At 54.8% G+C, this 17,573-nt stretch overlaps 1 protein-coding gene across 3 annotated transcripts in view; it reads right to left on the minus strand.

The window, feature by feature from the left end:
- RBM19 (RNA binding motif protein 19) overlaps positions 1 to 17,573 on the minus strand; it is a 120,817-nt gene that overhangs the window by 7,567 nt on the left and 95,677 nt on the right. For all 3 annotated transcript variants that reach the window (XM_027566684.1, XM_027566683.1, XM_027566685.1), the window contains one exon: positions 12,960 to 13,080. In XM_027566684.1, the coding sequence (XP_027422485.1) occupies positions 12,960 to 13,080 (121 nt within the window). The remainder of the gene's footprint in view (positions 1 to 12,959; positions 13,081 to 17,573) is intronic.

Consider the following 17,573-nt stretch of genomic DNA (forward strand, 5'->3'; position numbering starts at 1 on the left):
CAGGGCTCTGTTCACAGTAGGCGCACACTAGACGCTCACAGAATAATGGGCAGTGTGTAGACAGGACCAGCCTGGCTCCCACGACCAAACCAGTGGCACTTTATTGGTACAAGGAGGCTGTTTCAAGGAGGTACCTTTTCAAAGCACAGCTGGTTCCCAAGAAGCACGTGTGATCTGAAAGAATCTTCTCTGAGCCAGCAGGCGGGAGACTGGGCCCCAGGCCCACCTGTGCCACCTCAAGGATTTAAGGGAGTCACTTAACTCCATTCCTCAGTGTTCCTATCTGTTAAATGGGGATAGTGCCTGCTCTCCTGATCTCAGGCCTTGAAGGTTCCAGCCTTTAGTCATTCATAGCAAGTAGTCGTTGAACACACACACACACACACACACACACACACACAGTAGTCACTGAATACACACACACACACACACTGTACCAGGCCTGGTGCTAGGGATCAGCTGCCAAGAAAACCACAAATGACAAACCGAACCAGTAGCCACAGAGGCCACGCTGGGTCCCGGTGCTGGCAGAGGTGGGCTGTGAGCTGTCACTCGCACTAGGAGTCACCTCTGTCACTCACACCAGTGATCACCCAGTCACCTCTGACCTACTCGAGTCTCGTGCTCCTATCTGTAGAAAGGGCGTGACCGAAGTGGCCACTGCAGAGCAGTCAACAAATAAGGTGTGGACACCCACAACCCAATGCCAGGTACGCAGAAGCGTAAAAACACAGGTGTCTTCGAAGAACACCCGGAGGGCGGGCAGTGCTCAGGAAACGGGGAAGCCAGTGGGCTGAGCTAGAGCCCAGAGAACCCTGCATCCCTGGGCCTCGAGCCCAGCTCTCTGGGCTGCAGGCAGCGGAATGGGCATGGACTCACAGGCCTCCCACGAGCCGGGAGATATCACTGCCCCATTTTTCAGATGCAGTAGCAGCTGTTCTAGGGCTTTGGGGAAGATGTGCCCACGTGGGACCCTGAGCTCAGATCGGGCTGGTCCCGGGGCCTTCCTGTCACACCCCAGAGACACGTGTGTCCCCTGGCTCTGCTGCCCGCCCTGCAGGGGGAGCCAGCGGCCCAGACTCCTCAGAAGGCACTCCTAGACAGGAAGGGCGTGAAACAGACGCAGGCCATGTGTCAGCACCCCCTTGCCTGCATCAGCTGTTTTTTTTCTCCAGGAGCTACTGAGCTTCCTTGGTGGTCCAGAGTCTAAGACTCTGAGCTCTCAATGCAGGGGGCCTAAGCTTGATCCCTGCTCAGGGAACTAGATACCCACACGCCACAAGAGTTCACAGGCTGCAACTAAAGCTTATACATGCTGCAACAAAGATGGGGCACAATTAAAATTAAAAAAAAAGCTGCTATTGGTTCCCAACCCATAGCCTGATAGAATCATCTAGAAAACCTCTGATACCTGGACCCTACTCCCAGAGGTTCTGATGCAAATGGCCTGGGGTGGGCATTGGTTACTGTGACTACTGCTATGATTACTCACAGTGCTCAGGACTCAGGTCGACCTTGCTGTGCTCTGGGCATCCTGGGGGCCTAGGAGTTACAGGTAGCTGGGCTGGTGGGCTCCCATCCACGGGGGTTGGTGAAGCTGCCTGGCCTGGATTATTGTGGATTTAGTCCCTGGTAGGGCCTTGGGGCTGGGCTAAGCCTGGGGACTTTGGGGCTTGGTCCAGCACATGTCTGCATTAGTTACAGATGCTGGAGAGGCCTGTATAGGCTGGGGAGGCAGTGGGGAGGCCAAAGGAAGGTGACTCACTGCAGAGGACCAAAAAAAAAAAAAAAAAAGGAAAAGAAACCAGGAGAGGCAGAAGGTGCCCCCCACTCTCCTGTCTCGGGCCTGGAGAGATCTTCCCATTTCTGGGGGCTTGGTCAGCATTAGATCCCTGTCCCTTTTCTCTTGGCAAAGTCCTTGGGTTGGGAGTAGAGGCTCAAAAGAATCAGTAACATCATCTCAAGAGGCCAAGGTGGGATGCTGTCTGTACCAGGATCTGTAAGTGCAAAGGCCTAAAGGCGCCAGGGAGGAATGTGATGGAGTTAATCGGTCTGAGCGGTGACCACAGGGACGGACGCGAACTGTGGCAAAAGGGGGAAAAACAACAACAATAAACAAACAGCCCATGTAACCCGGCCCCAGCTACCCTGTGAGTGCAGGACCAGGAGCGGTCCGATCTTATTTTTCAAGAGAGGCCAATAAGAGAAGCCACTGTAATGAGAAGCCCAAGTACCGCAACTGGAGAGGAGACCCGCGAGTCCCAACTAGAGAAAGGCCCGGGTGCCGCAACGAAGACCCAGCACAGCCAAAACTAAGTAAGTAAAATTTATAATAATATTAATTCAAAAAACCCGCCTTATTTCCTATCTTCTAGGCAAAATACAGACCCGCGATCTTATCGACGGCTCACCAGAGCGGCCTGCTTCACTCTCTCTCCCCTCTGCCTACAGGGCCCCACTAGCTTCACTTGTGGCCCTGAGCAGTAACGACAACCTCCTCGTCCATGTGTTTTCCTTGGGTTTCTCAGGCCTGGGCCAGCCTACGGTTCAGAAACAAACCGGCCACCCCCTGCCACCAGCCACAGACCCGAAGGCGAGTCCACCCTCCTCCAGCCCCTATTTCTAGCACTTTGGTCCCCAGGTCCCTGAACCTTCATCCAATCCGGGCTCGGCCCCTTCCCCTCCCAAGTTGCTCTGAAATTCTCCTTCTGTCAGTTTAATTCTGTGATCGATGAGGAAGAGCAGGAGAAATGGCCCGGCACAGCTGGTTTCCCCGTTAGCCCTAGCAGGGATTCCTGGCCTCGCTGGCGATGGCTGAGTGAAATGTTTGCAGAACGCAGAGAACACAAGTCAATAACAATTTAGCTGGATTGGGAGCAAGTACCTTCTCCGCACGGACAGCCACTCCCGGGGGAAGGCGGAGACAGTGTGCAGGATATTGCCGGAGCGCTTGGAAATATTTCCAAAACACCACTCAAAGAAGATCGGGGCATGGGGTGGGTGGGAGCAAGGGGGAGGGGGTGCCCAGGGAGACACCTGCTCTGGCTTGCTCCAGGCCCCCTCCAGCCTCCCCAGCGCCTCTGCAGGGAGAAAACACTCGGCTCTCGGAGCCTGGCTCCCTCCCCACGGCCCAGCCATTGGTACTCTTGCTAGCAGTTGCCACCACGGAGCCACCATGACTGAAACCGCTCCTGCTTCCTGATTTTTCTTCTCTCGATTCTGCCTCCATCAGCTGGGGTGGCCGGGTGTCGAGGAAGAGTGTGTTTCCTGGTCAGTTTCAACCTCTCCTGCTGTGGCCCGTCAATATGGCTGGGAGCAGGAGAAGGAACTAAATTCAGCACCCTGGACAGGGATGCGCAGCCACTTCCAAGGGGCAGGGGTGAAACACCTCCTGTAAAGCACCCCGGGGCCCATGGTGGCCTTTACTCTGTTGGGACCCTTGGTGGCAATCCAGGACAGTCTTCCCTCGCCTCCTGGGTCTTTCGAGGCCTCTGGAACAAGGGCTGCCACTGCGAAGCCTTAAGGTGGGAATGAGAGACACCCAAATGGAATAAAAATGAGGTGAGGGGAGCTTATGGGAACCTTCTGTCTCCAGGTAGCTGGCAAGATCCATGGCAGACGGATATTTTGAATAATAAATTCTGTGACTCCACATGCTTGCTCAAACTTTCCTGACTGTGATTTTTAAAGCCTGAAGATTATGTTTTCATGGCCAAGATCAAGGAGGCCATTTGCAAGGGCTAGCATGGGGATAACAGGCTCTCCTGGTCCCCGATCTTTTGAAAATGTGCCGTCCGGTGAATGATTAAGTTACAGAAGGGGAGGGTTTGGTGAACTGTTGCGGGCTTTAAATATCATTTGTATGCTGATGACTTCCAAATTTATATCTCTGCCTGGACTTCGCCCCTGAGCTCCGAACTCATAGATCTATCTGCCTGACATCCCACGGTGAGTCCTAATAGGTGTCTCAAACCCGACGTGTCCAGATCACCTCCCCCCACCACCCGCTCTTCCCAGCTTCATCATCACGTGGCAGCACCATCCTCTGAAAGGCTCGCTTTGAGCAAATAACTCCATTCTGGCCTTAATTTCCCCTCTGCCTTCCAGAGGCAAGTCTGGCCAGCTGTATCTTTACCGCATATGCTCAAACCACTGCCTTCTGTCCACCCCTCTGGTCTCCGTCCCTGCTCAGACCACCGCCCTGGTCAGCTGGGACGACTACATTGGGACTCCTATTCCATATTCTTGCCCGGTGTAGCAGCGAGCATGAAGTATGAAGTGTGATACAACGGGCCATGGCATTCCCCAGTTTAAATCTTTGAGGGACTTCCCATGTAACTTGATGAAAAGTCAGGCTTCCTGCACCACCCTTTAAGATCCCACGCCACAAAGATCCCACGAGGGAGCCCTGCTGGCCTCTGTGGCTTTGTTTCCGACCACGCTCCACCCGGGACTTCTTCTCCAGCCACAGTGGCCTGCTATGAGCAGCCTTCTGCCCCGGGGCCTTTGCACCTGCGGCTCCCTCTGCCTGGAAGGATGTCCCCCCAGTTCTTGGGCTGGCCGGCTTCTTTCCCTCACACAAAAACACCAACGCCTGGGAAAGACTTTTGCAACTGTTAGAGGAACACTGACTGAAGCTGCCCGCCCTGGCCAGGCACTGTAGGAGTCATGTGCATGAATTATTTTACAACAGAAGGTCCTGGTGAGGAACATGGAGCTAACAAGCCCCTACCAGCCAGAAGAATTTGGGAAAAGTCAAAAGGAGAGAGGAGACACCAGTCCATATGTCCTACCCACCTTCTCAGAATCCTCCTCACTGGAATCCATCTTGGCTGAGCAATGCATGTGCCACCGGGAATGGAGTCTGAATGATTGGCCAGAGACAACCCGGAAACTAACCCCATCACCATAAACCCTGAGACTACATGGCAGAGCGGTCCTGTTGGGCTCCCTTACCCTCCTGCTTCCCACCTAGGCGTCCCTTCCCCAATAATCTCTTGCTTTGTGAGCGCATGTGTCTCCTTGGACAATTCATTTCTGAGTGTTAGACAAGAGCCCGCTCTTGGGCCTTGGAAAGGGTCCCCCTTCCTGCAACAAAAACCACCACATTTGGAATCTCTCCTCCCTCCTCCCACCCTTGAGGAGAATAAATTAGCCTTCTGCATTTCCTGCACAGAGCTTGCGATCATCAGAACTTTCTTGTCATCACTTTTTAAATCATTAGTCTCTCCCACTCAAACACCAGCTCCACGAGGGCAGGGACTGTCTCTTCTGGTGGCTGCTTTGTCCTTGCTGCCAAGTTAAGGCTGGGTAATTAGACGATCAATGGGGAATTGAGGGTGTGAATGACCAGAATGGGAAGCAAGGCTCTGGAGCCTCTGCTCCAGGAAAAGCTGGGGGATTCCTAGGCAGAGGACTTGAGGTAGGAGGATGAGACTGTGATTATCATGCCTCTAAAACAGTACACTCTCTGAGAAAGGGGGGTTATGTGGGAGAAATTAGCCACCCACATGGCTTCAGACATAAAAGAAGGGCAGCCATTTCACAAGCCCTAGGGGCAGTAAACTTTTTCTCTAAAAGGGGAGACAGTAAATATTTTAGGGTTTTGTGGGCCGTAGGGTCTCTGTCATCACTACTCAACTCTGTCCTTATGATGTGAAGACACAGCTAGAGACTTTATGTGAAAAATGGGCATGGCTGTGTGCCAAAAAACAGCTGTATTTACAAAAATGGGCTTTAGGCTGGATCTGGCTGTGGGCTGTAGTTTGTAACCATGGTCCTACTTGGACCATGGAACCCAGATCTGATAAAAGGTGCGGGGATAATTTTAGGGATTTAGGAACTGCTGGGGTCTCGGCAGTGGTGATAGGGTGAGCTGTCCTATAGTGTGCAAAGATGAGTGTCCTCAGGAAAAGTCACTTGACCCTTCTGCGGCTGTTTTCACCTCCGAAAAACGGGAACAGCACCTCTTTCTAGGGAGTTTGAGGCTAAAATGAGATAGCGCGTGAAACCTGGCACCGCCCCCGGTGCACGGTACATCTTCAACAAAGCTCTCTCCTCTTTCTCTGACTTCATCTTTAACAAGGAGGCACTTGACTGCCTCTCTTCTGACCAGTGGGGTTTCAAGGGTCAAGGTTAGGGCTCCCTGGCAGCACAGCACACAGGGCTGCTCTCAGAGAGTCCAGGACACATTAGATGCTCCATTAAAAGGGGCCCTTCTGATGACCAGGGCTTTTCTGTTCGCTTATTCACCCCACGGGTTGTTGGTGAGCACCTGCTCTGTGCTGGATGCTAAGACGAGGCCAGGGACGTGGGGAGGACCATGTCCCCTGGAGGATCACGTCTCTTGGGGAGTAGCCAGGTTGAACCACAGAGGTGAACACACAGTGCAACAGAGCAGGACCCTATGGGGCCTTCCCAGGACAGGCCCGCCCCCATATCCTCTGCTTTAGCTCTTTTCTGAAGTGTCCAGACAGCAATAATTGATGCAAATTTCTCCAGTTGTTTCGCAGATATGAACACCCACCCCATCAAATGGAGGGTGTTAACTACCTGATGAGATGAAGGAGGTGGTTAGACAGCATCACCGACCCAACGGGACATGAATCTCAGCAACCTCCCGGAGACAGTGGAGGACCGGGGAAGCCTGGCGTCCTGCAGTCCATACGATCACGAGTTGGACGACTGAGCGGCTGAACAACGACCACCTGATGACCGTGAGCTCATAGCCCCAGGCTTCCTAGAGCCTAAAGACCGATAAAGTTAACCCCTGTGACACCGCCCTGTTACCTCACCATCAGTCAGAAAATTATGCACGATCTGATCACGGATCCGGGGATCCCCTCCTCCCAACAGGCTTTTAAATACGCTCTGCTGGAACCCTTAGGGGAGCTTGAGGGTTTTTGGGGTCAGAAGCCAGCTTGTCTTTTTGCATGGCCCTGCAATAAACCTTTCTCACGTTTCAGTATGACCTCACTATGCATCTGGCATGGGAACCTGTGTTCATTAAAGTGTCAGGGAGATGAGGTGTGGGGTGACAGGGGAACTCCCAGGACGGCAGGTGTCGGGGAGAAGTCCAATCTCTGATACTTGGGCTGAGATCTCAAGTCACGGGTGGGTGGGTCAGGCCGATGGAGCCAGGGGCCCAGGAATTGGGCTCCTTACTTCCCCAGCAGGGAGGGCCACCATGCTGAAAGCCAGTGACAGCCTGGGCCTGATGAGGGCAGCTCTCACATCCCAGGCTGGCCTGGCTTGGCCGGGTGGGGGAGCGGCGGCACTGCCAGCCACTTGCCACGCTGGTCATGTCTGCGCTCCCAGCTCTGGAGGTGAAAGGTACAGCCGCTAACCACAGCCCATCAGTCTCCCAGCTGGAATAAGACAACGCTGGGAAGCAGAGCCGCGCTCCCGGCCAAATAAAAGCCTGTTTGCCCCGGCCTCCCTGGCTGTGCGCGCTCGAAAACAGAGGGTTCTGCGGGCGGATTGCTTCCGTACCATTATATTCTGTCGGCGGCGCTCGCAGGTACCACAGCCTGCCGGGGCCCTGAAAGCTTCTCAATGCCCTGACCCTGCTGGTTTGTAACACGCTCGGGAAGAAAGGGACGCAGCCAGTGGCCGCCTTTCTGCTTTCTTCCCTCCGTGCTCTCTCTTTTCACCCTCCCGCATGCAAGGCACCGAAGAATAGCACTTCACCTGCTGGGGGGCCGCAGAGCTGTGGATGAGATAGCTGATTCCGGCCAGGAAGGGAGGCAGGGAGATGACGGGAAGGCGGGACTGAGGAACGGGGTGGTCGTGTTCATCCCTGGGCGCGAGTGTCGCTGTCCGGAGTCAAGGGCTTTGCCTACTCGGGGCAGCTTTTCCAATGACTTTCAAAGACCTGCTCTCGGCTGGTCCATTTGATGGGTGTTTTGTTAAATGTCAATTCACCAGGGACTATCTAATGCCCCACGTGATCAGGGACACCAGTGGATGAAATGAAGACTGCCCACCCCTGCCTTGGGGAAGGGGCACTGGGGGGTTTGCTCTGAGCTTTTGTGGCTGCTGATAAGGGACCCTAGGTAAGTGGTGAGGTTGAGACAGGGGGCTGAGGGCATTTAGTTCCCACGATCGCATCAGATGGCCAGACAGCACGAATTTTTATCGGCGAGGAATCCATCTCCTCCTCCTTGTTGTTACCGTGTACTGAGAAGCACCTTCTGTGTGCCAGGCATGGGGACCAGGTAGCATCCAGGATCAGATGCAAACACACCATCCCGTGCCCTGCCCAGCTGATGGGCATTTCATTCTCATTCTCTCTCCCTCCCTTCCTCTCTCTCACATATTCCCTGTTGTCCGGGCTTCTAAAAACTAGGATTCCTCTTTACGTCTCTTTCCTCTGCCCAGAGAGCATCCTCCCTTGGCCTGGGTCCACAGGAATGCAAGGAAAACAGGATGTGTAAGCGCCTGGCAGGGGAGGGGAGAAAATGTAGCATCTGCTGCCTTCTCACTGGGCACCCTCAGCTTCAGAAGCATCATCTCCTGTAAGCCCCGGCCCCTGCCCCGCCTTTGAGGTAACACCCTAGTCCCACTGTACAGATGGCAAACCGAGGCGGAGCAACCTGCCCGAGGTCACTGCACAGACTGGGGTGAAACGTAAGGGGCCATGTGCACAGCTGCTCACGGGTAGCCAGCAGGATGGCTAGAGGCCCAGCTCTGACTCCTGACTCGGTCACTAGTGGCTGGGCGCCCCTGGGGAAGTCACTGGCCCTCTCTGGGCCTCGGTTTCCTCATCTGGGAAACGGAGGATAATGACGGTGTTTACCTGCCAGGATTCTGCAGGATTAGTACCTGTGAAAGCCCATAGACAGTACCTGGCACGGACTGAGGCTTAACAGATGAAGGTTGTCATGGGAATAATAATAGTAATGAGTATTACTTGGCCCGAACTGCTCGTGGAGCTGTGCGCCTTGACCTCGGCTTGTCAGTGACCAACAGGGGAGAGAAGAGCTGGTCAGAGGGCCTGGGAAGCCCTCGGCCCAGCAGCACCCTGTCCCCACGGTCTCCCCCCAGGGGAGCGGCGGGCCTGGTGGAGGAGCTGAGCCCCGGAGGTGAGGGTGAACTTGGGGTGGTGCACGGTGACTGCACCAGCCATAATGGCGGGCCTCTCCATCACTCTGACCACCTCGGAGGCCACGGTGTCACCAGTGAGCTCCCTGCTGGATCCCCCCAAATGGCTAAGACGCCGGCCTTTCATTCCGAGGCCCACCTTCCCCAGGGAGCCCTTTGTCGTGGCCTCGGTGCTCGGGTTGGGCAAATGGGGCTCGGGGCTTCCACCTGAGATCTGAGTGCCTTCCTGGCACAGCTCAGGGCCCGGGGGGAGGCACTGGGCATGGATCCCACCTGCCCTTGAAGTCTGCCAGGGCCCTGGAAGCTCTGAACAATGCAGATTTTGACACAAACGAGCTGGGTACTTTTCGCCATGGGAAAGGGGCAGAGCCGGGAAAAGGGTGCAGCCAGCAGGGCAGGAGGCCAGCAGCCCTATTCTGAGTATTTAGGGCCGCTGCGGTACCCCGTTCCCAAGGAGATCTACAGACAATGGGCAGGTGGGTGAGAGGGCTGACATTTTCAGAGCACCGGTTTTCAGCTGACGTGTCTGCCCTGCTTCCCCCACAGCGTTCTGCCTACTGGGGAGGGACGGAGGGGGTGTCACTCCAAGGATGGGGTGCTACAGCCAGGCTGTCCGAGAGTGCAAACTCTGCTTCCACCCCCTACTATCTAGGTGACCCTGGGCAAGTTCTGTCATCTATGCGAGCCTCAGTCCCTTCATCTGTAAAACGGGGTGACTGAGGGCATCCACCCCCGGTGGCTCAGCGGTAAAGAACCCACCTGCCAATGCAGGAGACGTGGATCCGACCCCTGGGTCGGGAAGATCCCCTGGAGAAGGACATGGCAACCCACGCCGGTATTCTCGTCTGGGAAATCCCGTGGACAGAGGAGCCTGGTGGGCTACAGTCCATGGGGTCGCGAGAGTCAGACACAACTGAGCCACTTGTGGAATGGCAAACAGAAGCCCCAGGCGGTGCAGGGACTCGTCCCAGGACGCTCGGCTAGGAGGCACTCAGCGGAGCCTCTCCATGCCTCTGTTTCTTTATCTGTACGATGAATACGTTGGCCACTCGATGCGAAGAACTGACTCAATGGAAAAGACCCTGATGCTCGGCAAGACTGAGGGCAGGAGGAGAAGGGGTGCAGCAGAGGATGAGAAGGTTGGATGGCATCACTGACTCAATGGACATGAGTTTGAGCAAACTCCAAGAGACGGTGAAGGACAGGGAAGCCTGGCGTGCTGGAGTCCATGTGGTCGACACGACTTAGCGACTGAACAGCAGCAAGCTGGGGACAGCAGTACCCACGGCAGCAGGGGCTGCTGTGAGGATGAGAGACACGATGCGTGTCACATACAGACGGTGCCCCAGCACAGAAGAAGTCCTTATTATTAATACACAGTAGCTGTTATGAGTCCCTCTACACTCAGCTGGTCTCAGTTCTGTCATCTGCAAAATGGGGCTGTTCACACCCACTGCATAGTGCTGTGAGAGCATGAATGGGAAGATAGATGCAAATTCACTGCTGTTTTTCCCACTATTATTGCATTAGGTTGGCCAGAAAGTTCATTTGGTTTTTTTCCCATACCATCTTTTCCAAACCATCGTCAAGTTTTTTCAAAAGATAGTTCATGCTGCTGCTGCTAAGTCACTTCAGTCATGTCCGACTCTGTGCAACCCCACAGATGGCAGCCCACCAGGCTCCCCCGTCCCTGGGATTCTCCAGGCAAGAACACTGGAGTGGGTTGCCATTTCCTTCTCCAATGCATGAAAGTGAAAAGTGAAAGTGAAGTCGCTCAGTCGTGTCTGACTCTTAGCGACCCCGTGGACTGCAGCCTACCAGGCTCCTCCGTCCATGGGATTTTCCAGGCAAGAGTGACTGGAGTGGGGTGCCATTGCCTTCTCCGGATAGTTCATGAACAAACTGTTAAAAAAGTTTGTTTTGGCTGCGCTGGGTCCTGCTGGGTGCACGTGGCCTTTTTCTCTAGCTGCGGCGGCGAGCGGGGGCTACTCTCTAGTTCTGGTACCTGGCTGTCGTCGAGGCGGCTTCTCCTGTTGCAGAGCACGGCTGCTAGGGTGTGGGCTCAGCAGGTGTGCTGCGTGGTGGCACGCACGGTCCCACATGCCCTAACCCTAACCCCTTCTTTTTTTTTTTTTTGGCTGCAGGGCATGTGGGATCTTAGTTCCCAGACCAGGGATCAAACCTGTGTCCTCTGCATTGGCAGGTGGATTCTTAACCACTGGACCACCAGGCAAGTCCCCCAAACCAACTTTTTGGCCAACCTAATACCTGCCCGTCTGGGCCTCGGCCTGCAGTTGACCTGGGGAGATGGCCAATCTCACAGAAGCGCTTCCAGCTGTGGCTTTCTTCTGGGGGGAGGCTGTCTTTGGAGATCAATCTATTGAAGGGGGTTGCTCTCCAAGGCAGGGCAGGACTGCTGAGCCTGCACTCTCCCGCTGGCCCCAGGGAGGAGAGGTAGGGGGGGATGGAAGAGTCCCTTACACAAACATTTGTCGATGGGTGCATTTGGGCCTGTCAATGGCTGTCGATAAAGATAGGATTTGGGGACTTATTGAGTCGTGTGCTTGTGGCTGTGTACTTAGTCCTAACGTCTCTGGTTTCTCGTTTGCCTTTACTTATGGATTCCCCAGTCTTGGACGGGCCCCGGCTGGCATGGGGGCTCAGAGATCAACCCATCAGTGACAAAGGTAAGCCCAGTGGTGCAGTCTCCACCATGGGAAAGGCGCTGGTCCAGCGGGGAGAAGAATCGTAAAGAAATACATGATGATGCGGCAAGGAGATATAGGAACACCCGTGGAAACAGCGGAGGACAGAGCCGTTACTGATAACCTGAGGAGCGGGGAAAGGGAACGCTTCCTGGAGGAGGTATCCTTTGCGCTAGACCTTAAACGCTAGATAGGCACTGACCAGGTTGAAAAAAAACTTGAGGCAAGGCACTGTGAGCAGAGGGAAGAGCATATGCAAAGTCAGTGTCTTGCTGGGCGTTTGGGGACGGTGACCTCCGAGGGAGGTGTGGTGGGGAAGGATTAGGCGGGAGAGGTCCCTGGGTTGGGCAGGGGGTGTGTTCTAAAGAGTCTGGTGGGCGAAGCTACAGTCACAGGGCTTCCATTCCACTTCTGGACGACATGCTGGAGAAGGCAAGGCTTGTGTAAGCCCCTCCGGCCACCCTTTCCGACTCCACCTGCTCCCGTCATGCTGGCCAGCCTGCTTCTCCACTGTCACACTCATAACCTCGGGGAGCCCTTCTGTGGGCACAAGCGTCGCCTCTGCTGGGAGGCCTGTCTGGATCCGGCGCCTTCCACCTGGACCCAACCCCGGCCACCCGCCCAGGTCAGTGCTGCACTGCCGGACGGGGCACGGCAGGGGTCACTAATAATTAGCGGGGGTGGGCTGAGTCATCGGTGGGGCCGGGTGATACCACCAAGGCTTGTGAGAGGCAGGGCTTGGTTCTGGCAGGAAGCACACGGGCAACTGAGGACGCACAAGTAAAGGGGTAGCGGCTGCAGAGAAATTGGGGCGAGGGGCCCCTGAACCCTGGACAGAGAGCACTCGCTAGGTGGAGAGGGCTACTGGATGGGAGCTGTGGCCTTTGGTGGCAGTCACAGCCAGCCGGCAGCACCCGGACAGGTAGGGAGGCGGCGGGGGTGGGGTGGTGAGGATGACCACCCTGACCCAGGCTGCCCCTCTCCCTGACCTCCTCCAGGCCTCCCGATGACCGGACTCGACGGGCAAACACCAATGGTGTGGAGGCCACTGATGCCACCCGCAGAGGTCAGCACCCCGCACCGGCTCGGAGAAAGCAGAAGGAATACAGAAAGTAGGTGCAGAGAGATGGAGGGGCGGGGGAGTCCTCTTACCGTGGAAGTGCTCAGCCGTCTTGCGCCGCAGGGCCGGCAGGCTCACCTCTGAGTCGGCCCACTCCAGCACCAGCCTCCGGCCGTAGAGGTGGGTGCTGTGACACAGGGCGTTGAAGGCTCTCTGGAGAGAGACACAGAGTGTGAGCGGAGACCTCCTCGCAGCCTGGCCCCCTGCCCCGCATAGCTAAAGGCCAGCCTTGGCCCCGGGACACCCGCTCCCTGGCAGGGGTGTGAGGAGGCACTGCGCGCTCCTCTTCCACTAGGGGGTTACGTGACCAGGGCAGAGCTACAACTGGTGGGGTGGTCACAACAGCCACCGTCCCGGCCTGTGATTGGTGCGTGGGCCAGGCGGCCAGCTCCCCGCCAGGGTCACAGCCCGTCTGGGGACGGCGAGCCTGTTAGTCGGCTGGCCTTCCTCCGGGGCAGCGCCTCTTGAGGAAGCCGAGCCGGTCTGGCCCCTCGATGACAAGCACACGGGCCCCGTGCTTACACCGGGTGGCAGATACGTCCTCTGCCGGCCCTGGGGGTTCCGTCCCCCGGCTCTCTGCTGCCCTCTGCAGAACCACGCTCAGGGCTGCCAGCATCCACCCGGCTCTTCCCGCCTCCTGCTTTCCACCCTTCCTGACCCTCCCCTGCACGCTGCCTACTTTGCTCTTTTTGATTTTTGTTTTGTAACAGCTTTACTGAGATATAACTCATCACCCATCTACAATGCAACGGCTTTTAGGCTATTCACAGTCATGTGACCGTCCCCACACCTGTTTCAGAACAGTGATGGACAAGGACATTTAGAGCTCGTTGAACCATCATCACCCCAAGAGGAACTGTGGACCCCCGGTAGCCACTCCCCACCCCCCGGGAGCCCCAGCAAACACTAGTCCACTTTCCAGGTCTGCAGATTTGCTTGTTCTTCATATAAATGGAATTGTACGGCACCAGCAGGTTCTGTCTTCAGTATCACCGGGTCTAGAGCTAAACGGCTCTGTGCTGGGGCCCTTCCCAAAATATCCCTGACGTACAGAGCTGGTGGTGCTTGGTGGCCAGGAGCTTGGGCTCTGAGGCCACTCTGCGTGGGCAGGGCGGGTCCTGTACTTCCTAGCCTCAGGGTCTTGGGCTAGTTAAAGAAACCTCCCCGGCCTCAGTTTCCTCATCTATAAAATAGGTGTTTTAACTGCACCCTCCTCTAGGGTTCTAGAGTAGCGTTAACACTCAAAGTGCTCAGAACAGCCTGGGGGCACACAGCAAGCGCTCAATAGATACTAGTTCTCTTGGAGGTGGTGTTGCTGCCACAGATAGCTCTGATTTTTCTTTTTTCTCTCGGTAGAGGGGCCTTGGGTTAGCACTGAGTTTGAAGAGGGCAGGTCCCTGGGCACTGTGAGCACCGGGGAGCAGCAGCAGCTGGCAGCAATGTCTTGCTTTTTGCTTCTGGGTAGCAGTCAGCGCCATCTGCTACGAGAAGAGACGCTGTGGGGGCATGTCCCTCTGGCTTCTCTGATGCTGCGAGGAGGCAGTGCGTACCCAGCAGTGGTCTGGACCGGAACCAAGCCCTTTCTAACCTCATCTGTACTGTGATGGTTATGGGTTGGATTGGGTCCCTGTCGCAAAGAAGATACATGGAAATCCTAACCCTCTCCACGCCCCATCAGGTTGTGACTTAATTCGAAAAGAGGGTCTTTGCAGCTGCAGTTAAATTAAGACAAGGACCTGGTGGAGCAGGGCGGGCCCCTGATCCAGGGTGACTGGCATTCTTACAAGAGATGGCCACGAGAAGACATGGACAGGGTAAATGCCCGTGAGGACCGAGGTTGGAGTGATGTCCACAAGCCAAGGAATGCTGGCTGACACCAGAAGCTAGGAGAGGCCGTGGAACAGAGATTTCCTGAGAAGAAACCAACACTTCCGCACCCTGATCTTGGATTTCTGGCCTCGACACTAAGGGCTTCCCAGGTGGCGCTGGTGATCAAGAACCCTCCTGCCAATGTAGGAGACATAAAAGATGCGGGTTCGATCTTTGAGTCGGGAAAATCCCTGGAAGAGGGCATGGCAATCCACTCCAGCATTTTTGCCTGGGGAATCCCATGGAGAAAGAAGCCTGGCGGGCTATACAGTCCATGGGGTTGCAAAGACTCGGACATGACTGAAGCGACTTAGCAAGCACCCACCAAGAGAAGACAACACTGCTCTTTTAAGCCATGGCAGCCTAGGAAGACAAGTGTGACCCTGGGTAAGCCAACTGCCCCACTATGAGCCTCAGTTACCTTACCTGTAAAATGGGGTTACGTGTGTGACTTACACAGTATGAGCCCCGAGGCTGGCACAGGGTAGGTATTTGATAGACAGCTGCATCTGAAAAGTACTTGGGCGGGACACGTTATCTCTTAAAAATTAAATGTGGGTGGGGCCAAATTAAAGAAATGTCTTTGTTCTTCTCTGTGCTTTTCTGAGCGGGGCCAGGTGCGGGAAACTTTCTCTTTTTTTTAAAACGTTAATTTAAAAACTCTTTCTGACTGCCAGCCGAGCCTCTGCATTTTTTTCCCACACAGATATAAAAATGCATCTGGACTCCGAGCCGAAATGGCCCATTCAGAGCTTTAAAACACACGCGTTCTCAGCTGGCAAGGCAGAGAAACAGCCTGACTGGGGGAGTTGGGGTTTTAAGAGGGGGGAGAGAAATTGGTTGCAAGTCTGGCATGGTGGGTATTTCTGGTGCCAGGGTCCCTGAGGAGCGGTGGTCCCGGGGACACGGTTGGGTGGGGGTGGCCGAACGGCGGCCTCTGGGAGGGGTTAAGTCAGGGTCCGAAGAAGTGATAATGGAGCCTGGAAGGAGGGTCCAGGCGTGATGCTCCTACCCCAGCCTCTCTCTAGCTCCAGTCGTCACATCTGTGTTTCTTTCTTACCCGCTCTCCATTCCAGTGCCACACAAAGCCTGGAGCAGTCTCTGTTCACTGTGGCGGTGGTAAAGTCATTAAGTTGTGTCTGACTCTTTGCGACCCCATGGACCGACCACCAGGCTCACCCCAGTAGCCCACCAGGCTCCTCTGTCCATGGGATTCCCCAGACAAGAATATTGGAGCGGGTTCCCATTTTCTCCTCCAGGGGATCTTCCCAACCCAGGGATTGAACCTGTGTCTCCTGCATTACAGGCAGATTCTTTACGGCTGAGCCACCAGGGAAGCCCTGTTCATTGTGGGAATTACTAAAAATTCCGTCTCCCAGCCTCCTGTCACCCCTTTCAAATTTTCATCCCCTTCTCTTTGGAAGGGCTTTTCACTCTAAGACATGAGGGTGCATGGCAGTTAAGGCTGGGGGCTTGGATCTGGGCTGTGTCTGTGTGTTAGTTGCTCAGTCGTGTCTGACTCCGGTGACCACATGAACTGTAGCCCCCCAGGCTCCTCTGTCCATGGGATTCTCCAGGCAAGACTACTGGAGTGGGTAGCCATTCCCTTCTCCAGTGGATCTTCCTGGATCAGGGATCGAACACGAGTCTACTGCACTGCAGGCAGATTCTTTACAGTCTAAGCCTACTTATGGTTCAAATCCCTGCTTCATCGCTTGTAAGTTGTGTGATCTTGGGCAAGCTGCTTAACCTCTCTGCACTTCAGATTCCCCATGTGTAAATCTAGAGGTAGCAAAGAAGAATGGTTGCGCAGATTCAATGAACTATTAAGTCTAACACCACATTGCCCGGCACATGGTAATTCTCACTAAAGGCTGGCTGTTGATATTATTATGACGTGTGCCCCTGACTTCCCATTGCCACACTGAAGAGCAGGAACAATAGTAAGTAGGCTACAAAAGCTCTTTTGTATTTGAGGTTAGAGCACAATATGTGAATCTCTAAAAATAGCAGAACTACCCTTCCTGGTTCTAATCCCCTCAGGTGAGTAGGAAATCAGGTTGTGTTTCCAGCCCCATTGCCTTGCTGGTTGGAATGTGGTGGCCTCAAACTGTCCCGGGCAGGAAGGACAGTGATTCCTGGCTAAAACTGGCCGTGTATAATTCCGAGTAATCTGGGCTTCCTTAAAAGAGCCCGGGGACTTCCCTGGTGGTCCAGTGGTTAAGATTTCACCTTCCACTGTAGGGGGTGCAGGTTCGATCCCTGGTCAGGGGGCTAAGATCCCACATGCCTTGGGGCCAAAAAAAAACCAAACAAACATAAAACAGCAACAATATTGTTAACAAATTCAGTAAGGACTTAAAAAAAGAAATGGTTAAGACTTCCCTGGTGGTCCACTGGTTAAGAATCTGCCTGCTAATTCAAGGCACATGGGTTCGATCACTGGCCCCGGGACATCCCACGCCGCAGAGCAACTAAGCCCATGCACCACAACTGCTGAGCCTGTGCTCTAGAGCCTGGGAGCCGAAACTCCTGAGCCCGCGAGCTTAGAGCCCATGTTCCACAGAAAAGCCGCTGCAATGAGAAACTCATGCATGACGAAGAGTAGCCCCCGCTTGCCACAACTAGAGAAAGCCCGCACACAGCAGGAAGACCCAGTGCAGCCAGGAATAATTAATTAATTTTAAAAGAATGATCTGCTTAAAAAGAAAAAAAGAGCCCAGAGGAGCCTGTTATATATTTGAGACAGGGGAATGGTGAGGGGGAGACCCAGCCCC

The sequence above is a fragment of the Bos indicus x Bos taurus genome, chromosome 17 (genome assembly GCF_003369695.1).
Source record: "Bos indicus x Bos taurus breed Angus x Brahman F1 hybrid chromosome 17, Bos_hybrid_MaternalHap_v2.0, whole genome shotgun sequence".
Lineage (NCBI taxonomy): Eukaryota > Metazoa > Chordata > Mammalia > Artiodactyla > Bovidae > Bos > Bos indicus x Bos taurus.